The sequence below is a fragment of the Vombatus ursinus genome, unplaced genomic scaffold (assembly GCF_900497805.2).
Source record: "Vombatus ursinus unplaced genomic scaffold, bare-nosed wombat genome assembly UNPS02001287.1, whole genome shotgun sequence".
In the NCBI taxonomy this organism is placed as follows: Eukaryota; Metazoa; Chordata; class Mammalia; order Diprotodontia; family Vombatidae; genus Vombatus; species Vombatus ursinus.
Window position 1 is genome coordinate 1,137,932 of NW_020941065.1, and position 15,565 is coordinate 1,153,496.

At 47.0% G+C, this 15,565-nt stretch overlaps 1 protein-coding gene across 2 annotated transcripts in view; it reads left to right on the forward strand.

The window, feature by feature from the left end:
- Positions 1 to 15,565, forward strand: part of DTX1 (deltex E3 ubiquitin ligase 1) — a 61,692-nt gene that overhangs the window by 25,037 nt on the left and 21,090 nt on the right. For both annotated transcript variants that reach the window (XM_027865120.1, XM_027865130.1), the window contains exon 2: positions 9,043 to 9,742. In XM_027865120.1, coding sequence (XP_027720921.1) covers positions 9,043 to 9,742 — 700 coding nt within the window. The remainder of the gene's footprint in view (positions 1 to 9,042; positions 9,743 to 15,565) is intronic.

Genomic DNA, 15,565 nt, shown 5'->3' on the forward strand with positions numbered 1-15,565 from the left:
AGACCTACTGCACTCTGCCCTGGTCAGACCATACATGGAGTATTGTGCTCAGCTCTGGGCACTGTAACTTAGAAAGCAAATTGATAAGCTAGAAATCAGTGAGAGGAGGGCAACCAGCCTGAAGATCATGCTGTAGAAAGACTGAAGGCAGTTGAGGATCTTTTTTCCTGGGAAAGAGTCAGGGGAGATATGAGAGCTGTTGTTGACTCAAAGAGGGATTCCCTTTGCTCTGCTTGGCCCCAGAGGTCAGAACTATGGGTGGATGTTGCAAGGAGTCTGAGTAAGGCTCCATATCAGAAAAAACTTACCAGTGAAAGCTACTCAAGAGTGGAGTTGGATGCCTTAGGAGGTGGTGGGCTTCTTCTCATTGGAGGTGGGCTCCCCTTCATTGGTGGTGGGCTTCCTCTCATTGGAGGTGGGCTTCCCCTCATTGGTGTTGTGTTTCTTCTCATTGGTGGCGGGCTCCCCCTCACTAGTGGTGGGCTCCCCCTCATTGGTGGCAGGCTCCCCCTCATTGGAGGTGGGCTCCCCCTCATTAATGATGAGTTCCACTTCATTGGAGATGGGCTTCCCCTCATTGGAGATAGGCTCCCCCTCATTGGAGATCTCCAAGCAGAGGCTGGATGACCATGTATTGGGCATGCCAAAGAGGGTATTCTTGTTCAGGCAGGAGTTGGATTCTTTGGTCATTGAGATCCATGCCAAATCTAAGATCCTTCAAGTCTTTGATAACTGATTTAAGGGCACTTAGGAAGGCTTGGGGATGGCCAAGCCTTGCTTCCTGCAGTTGTTATGGCCACTTGAGTTTTTATGGCCACTTGGGGACCCTGAGTCCAGGCCTCTGATGGCCTCTTGTTCTTCCCAAAGTTCTGAGCAGGGGAGGTCCTTCTGCAGTGGGGTCGTTCCAGGCTACATGCACAAACACATGACCTTGCTTTTCTAACTCTCTGCAGTAGCTGCTGCCTTCATGTTTTTCCCCCTCAGCCTGACAGGATGTCCCATGACCACCTTCCCCTCTTGGGCCCTGGCCTGGCTCCCTTTCCGGTGGGGGCCCCTTTGGCCAGCCAGTGGCGGCCCCTTTCCTCATGACTCTACCACCCACACACTGAAGTCATTTCCCTTCACCCCAGTGATGAGGACCGAGGTTGGAGAAGAGAGGGAAAAGGTCACAGCTGTTGTTCTTCAGGGCCCCCCACTAAAAGGGAGGTAGGAGGAACAAAAATAGGGAGGGGGCAATTTGTGCTCCACTGTAAGAAGCTAAGTGGGGAGATGGCGGTGAAGAACCACCGATAAAAAATGTCATTCAGTCTTTTCAGTCATGTCCAACTCTTCACAACCCCTTTTGGGGTTTTCTTGGTAAAAATAATGGAGTGGTTTGCCATTTTCTTCTCCAGCTCATTTTACAGATAAGGAAACTGAGGCAAACAGGGTTAAATGACTTGCCCAGGGACTTGCCCAGCTAGGTAGTGTCTGAGGCTGGATTTTAACTCATAAAGAAATCTTCCTGACTCCAGACCCGGCATTCTATCCACCATACCACCCAGCTGCCCCATTTCTATAATGATTTAAGGTTTATAAATTATAAATTTACAAAAGCCCCCATGAGGGAGGTGGTGCTATTATTACCACTTCCATGTGATAAATGAGGAAACTGAGAAAACTCACCTAGGTTGGGGGGGGGGCAGACCTGGCAGGTGACCAAGATGGGGTAAGGTAGAACCAGTGTAACAGACTAGACTGAACATCCCTGGGGAATAGATGAACCGATGATGGTGAAGGTCTACCCAGGCCCCTCCCTATTGGGCTGTGATTACCAAATCAGCAAGCCAGAATCTCATATTTCAATGGCTACCCGGTCCTACCTATACATGACCAAAGAGCCCCTCTCCATAAAACCCGACAAACGGTCTTTGCTTGAAGACATCTGATCAAGGGAACCCACTCCCTCCCCAGCCAGCCCATTCCATCTTGGGATTACTCTAATTATTAGGAAGTTTTTCCAGACATCAAGCCTAAATCTGCCTCCTTGCGTCTTCCACCCACTACCCCTTGTTCTGGAGCCAAGTAGAACTGGTTCAATCCCTCCCCCACACCCTTTAAATATTTGAAGACAGTTTCTTGCCCTTTCTGAGCCTTCCGGATGCGAAGCCTCAGCTCCTTCCTCATATGCCACAAACTCAAGGTCCTTCATCACCATCCTACTTGACCTCCTCTGACCACTCCTGACCCACTTATTAACGTCCTGCCTAAAGCATGACTCCCCAAATCAAACACGAGACTCCCTATTTGTCTCACCAGAGCAAATTACAGTAGGACTAATTAACAACAAAAATAACTAAGAATAACTAGCATTTATATAATGCTTTACATTTTACAAAGTCCATGAATGTTACCTCATTTGATCCTCTCAATAGCCCTGAGTCCAGGCCTCTGAGGTTTAGGTGCTGTGAGATAGGTGCTATAATAATAATAGCATTTATATGTATGTGTGTGTGTGTGTGTGTGTGTATGTTTGTGTGTGTGTGTGTGTTTAATTTAATAAATGTAGCTATAAATATATGAATGTATAAAATATAATTAAAAAAACAAAATTATAACCATTTCATAACAACATACTGATAAAATATAAATATGTAATTATGTGATTTTATAAAATATATAATATAAAATAAATATATATTTAATAGTATTTAAAAATGAGTTTAGGGTTTGCGAAGTGCTTTACAAGTACTATCTCATTTGATCCTCACAACACCCTTGGGAAATAGAGGCTACTGTTATCCCCATTTTACATAGGAGGAAACTGAGGCAAGCAGAGGTTAAGTGACTTGCCCACCGTGTAGTAATTGTCTGAAACTGAATTTGAAATTGGGAGCTCTGGGCCTGAACTCAGTTATCTGACCTCAGTACTTATGAGCTTTGTGATCCTGGGCAAGTCACTTAACCTCTGTTTGCCTCAGTTTCCTCGACTGTAAAATGAGGATAAGTAATAGTACTTACTCAGGCACAGTGCCTGGTAGATAGTAAGTACTGGATAAATGCTAGCTATTATCATTATTTTTCAAATCCAGTCTCAGATATTTACAAGCTGTGAGACCCTGGGCAAGTCACTTAACCTCTGCTTGCTTCAGTTTCCTCATCTGTGAACTGGAAGATACTAATAGCATCTACCTCCCAGGGTTGTCGTAAGGATCAAATGAAAAAATAATTGTAGATCACTTAGCACAGTACCTAGAACATAGCAAGCGCTATGTTAGCTATTATTGTTATTATTATCCCTGACTCCAGGTCCTGTGTTCTGTCCACTGACTCACCCAGCTGCCTATGAAATGAGGAAAGAGACTCAGAGACTTTTGTGACTTGCTTTGTGTCACACAGGTGGCATATCTGAGAACAAAATGCAGGTCTCCTGACTCCTAGGTCCAAGTCATTCTTGTCCTGAAAGTGCATGTCTCCTCCCTGTGTGACCTTGGGCAAGTCACTCAACCACTGCTGCCTCAGTTTCCTCACCTGTAAAGTAGATGAACTGGTGCCTAAGTCTTGGATTCAATATGCGTTCCTGCTAGAGTGGTGCCAAGATATAACATTCGTTTATAAGCTATTTCTTGCCAGCTTTAGAAAAGAAATTCTGGAAGTCAGCTTTTTTGGATGCTGGAAATCTGAATTTTAGATAGCTCTAAATCTCTGAAATGGGCAGCTAGGTGGCTAAGTAAGCATTTTACAAATATTATCTCATTTGATATTACTACTTCTTGAGGCAGCTCATTCCACTTTGGAGAGCTCTAATTGTTTAAAGTTTGGTGGCAGCTGGGTGGTACAGTGGATAGAGTGCCTGGCCTGGAGTCAGGAAGACTCATCTTCTGTTCATATCTGGCCTCAGACACTGACTAGCTGTGTGACCCTGGGCAAGTCACTTAACCCTGATTGCCTCAGTTTCCTCATCTGTAAAATGAGTTGGAGAAGGAAATAGCAAACCACTCCAGTATCTCTGCCAAGAAAACTCCAAATGGGGTCAAGAAGAATCAGACATGACTGAAAAATAACAAAACCACAACAGATCTCTGATCCTCTTAAGTGAGGAGAGATGCCTTTAACTGGACTGTCCTATGGAATTCTCCTTAGGAAATACAATAGCCAAAGGCACAGAAAGAAACAATCAGTCTAGGCAATCAATAAGCATTTATTAAGCACCTACTATGCGCTAGGCCCTATACAAGCACCAAAGATACAAAGAAAGGCAAATAACCGACCCTGTCCTCAAGGAGCTCACAATCTAATAGTGAGTTTCGCTGTCACCCAGCATACTGGGTGCACTCCCAGAGAATTAGAACTCAGGCATCCCTGTCTGCTCAGCTCAGAGAGTCTGGCTCCAGAATGAGATGGGGTGGATGTTGGAGGGTTTCTGGACTATTTCTCTTGCTGGTTCTAGGATGTCACTGCCCTAGTCTCGAACTGGAGTGCACTGGAGGGAAGCTGTGGAAAATTGCCAAGGAGGTGGAGACAAGAACTGGAAGCTTGAGAGGTGGGGGGTAACCTGCCCTGGAAGGACAGTCTCCCTAATTACTCTACTCCCAAAGGCCCCACTCTGGAGATTTCAATCTCGTTTCAAAAGGGCTCCAGGGACCAAGTCTTAATAACTACCAGAAAACAGGCAGAAAAATCAATACCCTTTGTAAATAGAGCAGTGGCCAACAAGAACTCAGCAGCGAGCCTGTGCTGGACAGTGATGACCTACCCAACTCCCCTGGCTTTCTCCTCTGTCCATACAAGCCAAGGAAAGTGGAGGTTTCTGCAGAATCCTTTGCTGCTAAACAGGGCCAGACCTACCTGGACTTTAGTACTTTCCTTTCAGGTCCCCTCCCTTTGACTCTATTCCCACCTCCCTGCAATGGGTTACTGAGCCAGAGCAGCCTCCCGTCCCAATGATTCCCCTTCTCCCTCACCTCACCATCAATCCCTGGATGTGCCTAGTCTGTGCCGGGTGACAATGAATGACTCAGTCAACTGGACCTCTAGACTTAGTTTCTCTCTCTTTCTAATTTGAAACCTTTCCCCTCACCTCTCACATCTGATCATAGGTTCCTAAGTTTTTTGTTCCCGAAGTCAAAGAGACCTAAAAGACCATTTAAGTCCAACCTCCTCATTTTTATGGAGGAGTAAATTGAGAGGGGAAGTGACTTACCCAAGGTCTCACAGGTAGTAAGTCAAGAGATGGGATTTGAGCCGCCTGACAGTTTTAACTCCTCAGTATTTCTCACTTCTCTCCCTTCATCCCTACTGACCCTCCTCTGTACGAGTCTGCATTACCACCCACTCCCACTATTGCAGTTTTCTGTTTGATAGATTATCCTACCTGTTAATCTCTCTGCAATCTAATGGGGCCAAACTAATCTTTCTAACATGTAGATTGGGTTATATTTCACCTCTGCTCAAAACCCTCAACTCAATTGCTTTCCGGGTAAAGTTCATATTCCTCTGCCCGGCATTCAGTACTCTCCAGAACACGACATCACCCTGACTTTCCAACTTTGTCTCTTATCACACACACACACACACACACACACACACACACACACACACACACGTACACACAGAGTATGCTTTGAGCCACCAACCCTCTCCTCTGCACCACACACACACACACACACACACATACACACACACACCACTGTTCCCTGTGTCTGAAATGCCTTGTCTGTTGAAAATCCAATACTCAAAGACCAGCTCTTCCATGGAGCCTATCCTGGTTACTAACATCCTCCCTATTTGACCTCATGTAGCACTTTGTTTCTGCCTCTCTAAAGACTTGGTATTTTGTACATAGCTACTTGTATTTGTTGTCTTAACCCCCTACTAGACCTTAAGCTCTATGAGGAAAGGAAGCCTGTCTTTTCTAAACCTTCTCTCTGTCTCAGTGCCTCATATAGTCAATGCTCTGCACACAATTCTGTAGGTACTTAGTGAATGTCCAGTGACTGAGTAAACAAATGAAAGTCAAGTCAGTCAATAAGCATTTATTAAGCACCTACTTTGTGCCAGGCACCACGCTAACCCCTAGGGATACAAAGAAAAGCAAAAGACAGGTCCCAAGGGGCTCACAGCCTGACTGGGGAGACTATATGAAAACAACTCTGTACAAACAAGATATTTTCAGGATAAATTGGAGATTATCAATAGAATCACAAGAATGAAGGAGAATCAGGAAAGGTTTCTCATTTTATTGTTCAATCATTTCAATCGTGTCTGACTCTCTGTGACCTGATTTGGTGTTTTCTTGGCAAAGATACTGTAGTAGTTTACCATTTCCTTCTCCAGCTCATTTTACAAATGAGGAAACTGAGGCCAACAGGGTGAAGTGACTTGCCCAGGGTCACACAGCTAATGAGGCTGGATTTGAACTCAGGAAGACTCCTCTTCCTGCCTCCACTGTGCCACCTACCCACCCAAAGGCTTCTCATAGAAGGTAGAATTTTAGCTGGGACTTGAAGGAAGTCAGGAAGTGAAGATGAGGAGGGAGAACGTTCCAGGCATTGAGGACAGACAACCATGGAAAATGCCCAGCGTAAGGAGTTGGAGTGTCTTCTCTGAGAAACAGCCCAGAGGCCAGCGTCAGCAGAGCCTATGTCAGGGAGCAAGCTGTAAGTAGACTGGAAGGATGGGAGGGAGCCAGGTTGTGAAAGGCTTTGAATGCCAGGGGATTTTGTTATATTTGATCCTAGAAGAAATAGAGAGCCACTGGGATTCGTTGAATGGGAGATGAAATGGTCAAGTTTATACTTTAGGAAGATTAATGTGATATCTGAGTGAAGGATATGCTGGAGTGGAAAGAGAATAAATGAATGCTCAATCCCAGGTCATTAGACTGATCATAAGATCACGGATCTAGGCTTGGAGAGCATCTCAGAGGACAATTAGTCTAACCATCCCATTTTACAGATGAGGAAAATGTGACCCAAGGAGTCATAGGATCATAAATCCAGAGCTGAAAGGGATCTAACCCAATCCTCTCATTTCACCCCAGAGAAAACAGGGGCCCAGAGAGCTGAAACAACTTTTCAAGGCACCTGAGCTAGGATTCCCATTTCAAGTCTTCTGATTTCATCCAGATCTAGCCTTCTTTCCATTACTCTGTTAGCTAGAGTCATGGTGGAGGGAGAGCATTGGTCTGGGAAGGAGACCAGGGGCTTATGGAGACACAGACACAGTGTCACGGTCTGGTCTTGGGCCAGTAACTGCTCTGGGCCTTCACTGCCTCATCTTCTGTATCAAATGAGGGGTTGGGTTTGATTGCCTCTCAGGCCCTCACAGCTGCAGGGCTCTGGGGCTTTTTATAAAGCCCAAGCTGATTTTTCTTCCTCTCTTCCTTCTCTGCCCTCTTCATGAAGGACCCCACAGCTTTCCATTTGTCCTCTGCTTCCTATGAGCATGTTGCCTCTTAGACTAATTGTATACTGTCTGATGACAAAGACTGGGTTCCATACATCTCTGATCCCCCACAGTGCCTATCACGGTGCTGGACACATAGGAAATGTTCACTTGAGATTGCTGATGGACCCCTGGAGACATGTGAGGTTAGGGGACCAACTCCCTGTGCCCTGCTCCCCAATCCCAGCAGGCAGTGTATATAATGGAGTGGGAAGCTAGTGCCAGAATTATCAGACCCTGACTTGAACCCTGGTTCTGCCATGTAATAGCTGTGTGACCTGGGGCAAGTTCACTTCCTTCTCTGGACCTCAGAGGTTTGATCTGTAACATCAGAGGGTTGGAAAACACTCCATCTCTCAACCCTGGCGTTCCCTCTGGCCGTCCCCCATGCCTAGAACGCTTTCCCTCCTCCTCTCTGCCTACTGGCCTCCCTGGCTTCCTTCAGGTCCCAACTAAAAGTCTACCTTCTACAGGAGGCCTTCCTCAACTCCTTTTAATTCAAGTACCTTCCCTCTCATAATCATTTCCTTCTGTCCATCCCACCTCTTGGAGGGCAGAGATCTGTGGGATCTGTGGGAGGTCAGAAGCACGGGAGATCATAGATTTAGATCCTACATTTAGGGCTGGAATGGACCTTGAACCCTCTCTTTTTACAGATGAGAAAACTGAGGCCCAGGAGAGTTAAATGACTTGACTAATGTTTCTTTTTTTTTTCCTTAATAGTATTTTGTTTTTTTCCCAATTACATGTAAAGATAGTTTTCAACATTCATTCATTTTTGTAAAATTTTGAGTTCCAAATTTTTCTCCCTTCCTCCCTCCCCTCTCCGCTCCCCAAGACAGCAAGCAATCTGATATAGGTTATGTACAACCATGCTAAACATATTTCCACATTTTGACTAATGTTTTAGTTAGTAAGTGGTAGCAGCAGGATTCAAACCCAGATCTTTTGTCTCCTCTCATTCCCATGTACTAAGAAACCTTCTAGTCCAACTCTTTATTTTTAGATGAGAAAACTGAGGCCAGAGATTGGAACCTGGATAATAGCTAGCATTTACATAATGCTTTAAGATTTCTTTTTTATTTGTTTGTTTGTTTATTTGTGAGGCAATCAGGGTTAAGTGACTTGCCCAGGGTCATATAGCTAGTAAGTGGCAAGTGTTTGAGGCCATGCTTTAAGATTTCTAAAGCACTTTGCTTTATAAATACTATTCTCACGGCAACTCTGGGAGTTAGGTACTATTACTATGCTCATTTTATAGATGATAAAGTTAAAGTGACTTGACCAAGGTCACAGAGCTAGGAAGTGTCTGGGGCTGGATTTGAACTCAGTTCTTCCCAACTCCAGGTGCAGTGCTCTCTCCACAGCGCCACCTAGCTGCCTGCCTAGATCATAGGATCGCAGATGTGGAACTGGAAGGGTAGAGGTCGCCTAGGGGTCCATCCTCCTCCTTTTTACAAATGAGGTGCTGGGGCCCAGAGCAGTGAGTGAGTTACCCAGACATCTCGGTTCCACTGCCGTAAAAAAACACCTAATTGATGCTTGATGGATGGGAAGGGGCGTGATGGCAGGCGGGGCTCAGGTCAGGCTCATCGCTGTGCCTCCTTTTCCCGGCAGGGACGATGCGGCCGGTCCGAAGGAACTTCTACGACCCGTCCTCGGCACCCGGCAAGGGCATCGTGTGGGAGTGGGAGAACGACGGTGGCTCCTGGACGCCGTATGACATGGACATCTGCATCACCATCCAGAATGCCTACGAGAAGCAACATCCATGGCTGGACCTTTCTTCACTGGGCTTTGGCTACGTGATTTATTTCAACAGCATGTCTCAGATGAACCGGCAGACCCAGCGGAAGAGGCGGGTGAGGCGGCGCATGGACCTTGCCTACCCACTGACCATTGGTTCCATCCCCAAATCCCAGTCCTGGCCAGTGGGTGCCAACTCGGGCCAGCCGTGTTCTTGCCAGCAGTGCCTGCTGGTCAACAGTACCCGGGCTGCTTCTAATGCCATCCTTGCCTCGCAGCGCAGGAAGATGTACCAGGCCTCGGGCAATGGCGCAGGGACAGGCACGTTGCCTGTGCGCCAGAGTAACACCTTCAATGGGACCGGGGCTACACTGTGGGCTGGGGGCACTGGCCCCACGGGAGGGGCAGCCAAGGGGGAGCCCGGGCGGTCACCTGGTGGGGCTCCAGGGGGCAACTTTTCTCGGAGCCAGAGTGCTCCTGGTGGTGCCCAGCTCCCCAGACAAAACAATCTGAACCGGCCGGGAACTCAGCGTGTGGCCGTCCTGAGTGCCAGGGCATCTATTCCACCTGGGTAAGATGGGATGTCTCTGAGGAGTCTGGGGCGGGAGGAATGGAGAAGGGGAACACATCTGCCATCCCAGGGTCATCTCTGAAGTGCTCTGTGGAGGAGACCGACCTGGCACAAGTGCAGGGGCTTTAGATCAAAGAATTTAGACCCAGAAAGGACCCCAGAAGCCAGTAGGCTAACTCCGTCATTGTACAGGTGAGGAAACTGAGGCCTAGGGCAGTCCAAGATCATGCACCTAGTAAGTGTCTGAGGCTGAATTTGGACCCAGGTCATAACAAGATACATCCAGAATTGGAAAGTATCTCGGAGGTCCTATAGACCAAACCCCAAATTTTATCAGTTGAGGAAACTGATACCGAAGAGATTATGTAACGTCCATGTGAAGGGATGGTGGAAAGAGGTTTCATAGGATTTAGAACTTGAGGGGAACCTTAGAAAGCATCTTGCACAATTGAGAAGAGAAGCTGTGGTCCAGAGAGATCATGGGGATCATAGGTATAGAATGGGAAGGGACCTCAGAAGCGATTTTTTTTCCATAACTTTTACAGATGAGGAAACTGAGCCCTAGGAGATTATATGGTTTGCCCAAGCTCCTTCTCTCTCTGTCTTTCCCTGTCTCTCTGTCTCTCTCTGTCTCTGTCTCTGCCCCTCTCCAGTCATCCCTCCCTCCCTCTCTCCTCCCTCTCTCTATCTCCCTCTGTCTCTATCTCTGTCTGTCTCTCTGTCTCTCTCTGTCTCTCCTTCTCTCTCCCCTGTCTCTCCTCCCTCTCTCTTCCCTCTCTCTGTCTCCCTCTCTGTCTCTGTCTGTCCCTGTCTTGCTATCTCTCTCCCCCCTCCCTTTCTCTGTCTGTCTCTGTCTCAGCCTCTCTCTCTCTCTCTTTCTCTCTCTCTCTCTCTCTCTCTCTCTGTCTCTCTCTCTCTCTCACACACACAGACACACATACACACACACACACACACACACAAAGTAGCACAGTTAAACTCCCCCTCAATTCATATATGAGGAAACTGAGGCTCAGAGAAAGGAGGGAATTGCCCAAGATGACCCAGCTAGTAATTGTCAGAGATAGCATCTGAGCTGTCTTCCTTTGACTGAAGAGATGCAGCTCTCTTTTTTTACTGTACCATTGTGCCTCTGGGGAGAGCCACATCTAGGAAAATGTGAGACAGGAGATGGTATCTTTCAGCTGGAGGGCAATCAGGGAAGGTTGTGTGGTGGAGGTGGTGTCAAAGCTGAGCCTCGAAAGAGCAGGGCTCTGGAAGCACGAGGCAGTAGATTCGAATTACTTTTAGACCTCCTTCAGAAATGTCTGCACTGGATGCCAAACTTGGGAGATGTGTCCAGTTCCAATGAGTGGATGAGAGAAAATAAGAACAAAGACATAAACTCTTGCCCTGCTCCCCCACTCCCCTGGCCGATCTGATGGTTTAGTCAGCCTGGTGCTCTGACAACCGACATCAGCCAGCCTGTCCTCCAAGTCTTCCTCAAAGTCTGATGATCCCTACAACCACTAGCACTCAGTTGGCCCAGACTTTAAGAGCCCAGGGTCACCCCTACAATTAGGTTTCAGAAGAGAACTTTAATGAAAGCCACACTAATCTCTCCGGTAATAATAACTATCAGAAGCAGGGTGATAGAATGGATGGAGAGCTTGGGGGGCTTGAGCCCCTGACTTTAACACATACTAGCTGTGTAAACCTGGGCAAGTCACTTAAGCTTTTAGTGACCTAGACAATTCACCAAGACTAAGTCATAGAGGAGGTGCCAACCTGCATTGGTGGAGGGAATTTTCTCATCCAGGAATCTCCCATACCGATGAAATCATAGGGCCAATCTCTATCCCCTAAAAATAATCATAATGGCTTCAATTTCTATCCTATCTTATAGGATCTAGAGAGACCTTTAGGACCAGCCCCACTGGGTGCAGTCAGAGTAATCCAAGTCCCCAGAGCTTGGTTAAGATAGAGTGGGGTGAAGGACCTCCACAGCGCTCTCGGTACCCAATGCCCGGATAGAGAAGGAGGGGGCAGGTTGGAGCAGCTTGTGCTCCAGCTGCCGCCAGTTAGCAAGCCAGGCTCCCCAGGGATCTCAAGCTTCACCAGCCAAAACCAGTCTCATTAATCACTGTCCCTGGCAGGAAAAGGGAGAGAAGAAAAGAGAGAAACAGGAGGAGGAGGAGGAAGGCAGAGGTTGAGAGGAAGGAGGGTAGAGGCAGAGGAAGGGAAAGTAACATCTTTGGGCAACCACACTGACAGCGTGTGTCCTTTTTCTCACAACAGCTTTGTGACGTAACAGATAAGAGGTGGGGAAGGGAAACAGAGAGAGGGAAATGACTGGTAGATATCTAGAGAAATAGATGCTAAAGAGAGATAGAAATAAATGATAAGGAGATAGAAATATATGATTGCTATGTGATTGATAGAGAGATTTAGAAATAGGTGATAGAAATATAGAGATAGAAATTGGTGATAAAGATAGAAGTAGAGGATAGATAAATGATAAAGAGATAGAAATAGTTGATAGATGACCAAGAGATAGAACTAGATGATTGATAGATTATTGGGGGCAGCTAGATGGGCCAGTGGATACACCACTAACCCTGGAATCACAAGCATCAAGTTCAAATCCAGTCTCTGACACTTAACTAGCTGTGTGACCCTAGACAAGTCACTTAACCCTCCAAATTGCCTCCAAAAAAGAAAAAAAAAGAAGATAGATTATTGATAGAGATAGAAATAGATGACAACTAGAGAGAGAGAGAGAGAGAGAGATAAAAATAGATGATAGCTAGTTTGATTGATAGACACTGAGAGAGAGAAATAGATGATAGCTAGATAGAATGCTAAGGGCTTACTATGGCCTAGGCACTGGGCCAAATATTGGGAATACAAATAAAAGCAAGACAGTCCCTGCCCTCAAGGAGCTTACATTCTAATAGGGGAAGCTGATGAGGGAGAGAAGGCAAATCATAGCTTTCCCCACATCTCCCCACAGGTGAGAAAACTGAGGTGACATAACAGAGAAAGGACTTGCCCAAGGTCACACAAGTGAGAAGCTGGGGACTTGAACCCAGGTCTCTTGAGGCTAAGTCCAGTGCCTGGAGGACCCTGAAAGTCAGACAGAGATGATGATGATGATGATGATGATGATGATGATGGTGATGGTGATGGTGATGGTGATAATGATGGTGATGATGATGATGGTGATGATGGTGATGATGATGATGGTGATAATGATGGTGATGATGGTGATGATGATGGTGATGATGATGGTGGTGATGATGGTGATGATGATGATATCTGGCACTTATATAGCCCTTTAAAGTTTGCAAAGCCCTTCACATATGCTAACTTTTGATCCTCACAATGACCCTGGGAGGTAGGTGATATTATTATCCCCATTTGGCAGAGGAGGAAACTGAAGCTGAGGGCAGTTAAATAAGGAAGTTGCCCAGGGTCACACAGCTGGTAAGACTGAAGCATTCTGGTCTTCCTGCCTCCACATCCAGCCCTCTAGTTGGATCAGATGTGGTAGACAAAAGAGAGCCTTTGTAGGGTCTGGAGCAGGGGAATGGTATGATCAATCCCCAGGTATTAAGCACGTACTACTGTGTGCCAGACACTGAGGATGCAAAGACTGAAGTGAGTCCCTGCCTTCAAGGAGTTTACATTCTACAGCGGGAGACTCCCCATACAGCAGTATGCATATAATTATATACAACATAAGTATCTAAAATATGTACAAAATACAAAGTAGTGGTAGAGGGCACTAGGAGGCGGAATGGGGGTGGGGAACAGGAAGAGATAGTGCTTGAGCTGAGGAGCAGAATAAGAAAGAAACTGGTGAAACAAGAAGCCAGAGTCAAAGAATGCCTGTGAGCTGGGTGGCCTTCTACTCCTACTCCTACACAAAAGTAATCCCCAGTATAACACAGCCAAGAAAGGGTCCTCTAGCCTCCATTTGGGGGCCTCCAGGGAGAGAAGGCCACCACTAACTGGGGCAGCCCATTCTACTTTGGGACGGATGGCTCTCAGTTTGTAAGGAAGCTTTTCCTGACAAAATCCACCCATTTCTCCTAGTTTGTACCTTTGCAGAAGACAGTTTATCCCTTTTCCAGGGGACAATCCTTTCAGTCCTTTAATGAAGAAGGCTCTAATGTCCCCCTTCCCCCGACCCAGTCTTCTCACCTCCAAGCTAAACATGCCCAGTCTCTTCAGCTGATCCTTCTATGCCCTGAGTGAAGGGCCCTTTACCCTGGTCACCTCGTCCCAACTTTTGAGTAATCTTCCTAAAATGCATAAAGAAGCTAGGTAGCCTATTGAATAGAATACTAGATCTGGAGTGAAGAAGACCTGAGTTTGAATCCAGTCTCAGATGTTTCCTAGTGAAACCTTGTGTAAGTTACTTAACTTCTGACTGCCTTAGTATCCTCATCTGTAAAATGGGTATGATGATAGCACCTGGCACCTGGAGAGCTCAAATGAGATAATAATTGTGAAGCGCTGTGCAAGCTTTATGCTAGCTCTTATGTGTTACCCAGGACCAAACTTCTTTCCTGCCATGTTATCTTCTAGATAGAGGAATAGATAGAGGAAATCCTCTCCGCTGCGCTTGGAATCACCCCTGACCTAGAAGGGAACCCAGGTATCCCTGATCCTATTCTCTCTACTCCCTCTTGGCCTCTCCAAGCTTTACTCTAACCCTCAGAGAGGTAGGTCCTGTAGCACTTCATTAATTGATTTTACAGATAAAGAAACCAAGGCAATCAGATATTAAGTGACTTGCCCAGGATCACACAACTAGTAAAATCAAAGATCTCCATGAGATCTCTCTGCCATAGCCAGGCATGGTCCCTGAGAGCTGTGTGTGGGGCAGGGGGAGTGTGTCATCCTACTGGTGGCAGGAAGTTTGCTGGTCCCCTCCCCCAGATCAAGTGTCTCCCTTATTCTCCCTTTCAGACCCAAAGATCGAGGACAGGAGGAAGCAATGAAGGATGCTGCTGTACGTGATGGTGGGAGTGGAGGGGTTCTGTAAGCCTGGGAGGGATAAAGTAGGAGAGCTGGACCCCGAGACAGGAGCAGACCTAGCCTGGCCCTGGCCTGGAGAGACTACAGAGTATCCGGCATCGTTTCGCCAGTCCAGGGAGCAAACCTAATGGCTGAGCCCCCCAACCCTAAGCAGCTATAAGTATCTGAGGGCTGGGGGGAAGGTAGTGTCTGACACTGGGGGTGAGGAAAGAGGGGACATGCGCAGGAGGTGCCGTCTCTGAAGGCCAAGGTTTCCGGTTGCCTTGGCAACAAGGGCCCAGGTGCAGTGCAGAGGCAAGCGTCTAGAGAGGCCTTTGGGGAGTGGGGGCAGCCCCGCTCCTGGCCATGCAACCCTCCCCACCGCTCTTCATCTCTCTCCTTGCTCTCCGACTCTCTCCATCTGTCCCTTTGTCTTGCTGCGTTTCTCCCTCTCTGACTCTCCATCTCTTTGTCCCTCCATCTCTCCTTCTTTCCGAGTCATTCTTTCTCTCTCACTGACTCTCCTTCGTCCTCCTTTTTCCTCATTTTCTGCCTTTTTCCCTATCTCTCTGTGTCTTTCCCATTGACTCTCCTCTGATTCTTTGTATTTTCTCTCCTGCCCTCTTTCCTTCTCTCTAAATCTCCTCCCTTTCCTCTCATTTGTCGTTCCATCCTTTTTCCTCATCTTCCTACCCTCTATCTCCCCATCCCCCCTTCCCTCTCTCTCTGTTTCCCTCTCCATCTCTGTCCCCCTCCCTCTTTCTCCCCCTCCCTCTCTGTCTCCCTCTCTTGCCCTCCTTCCTCTCTCTGTCTCTCTCT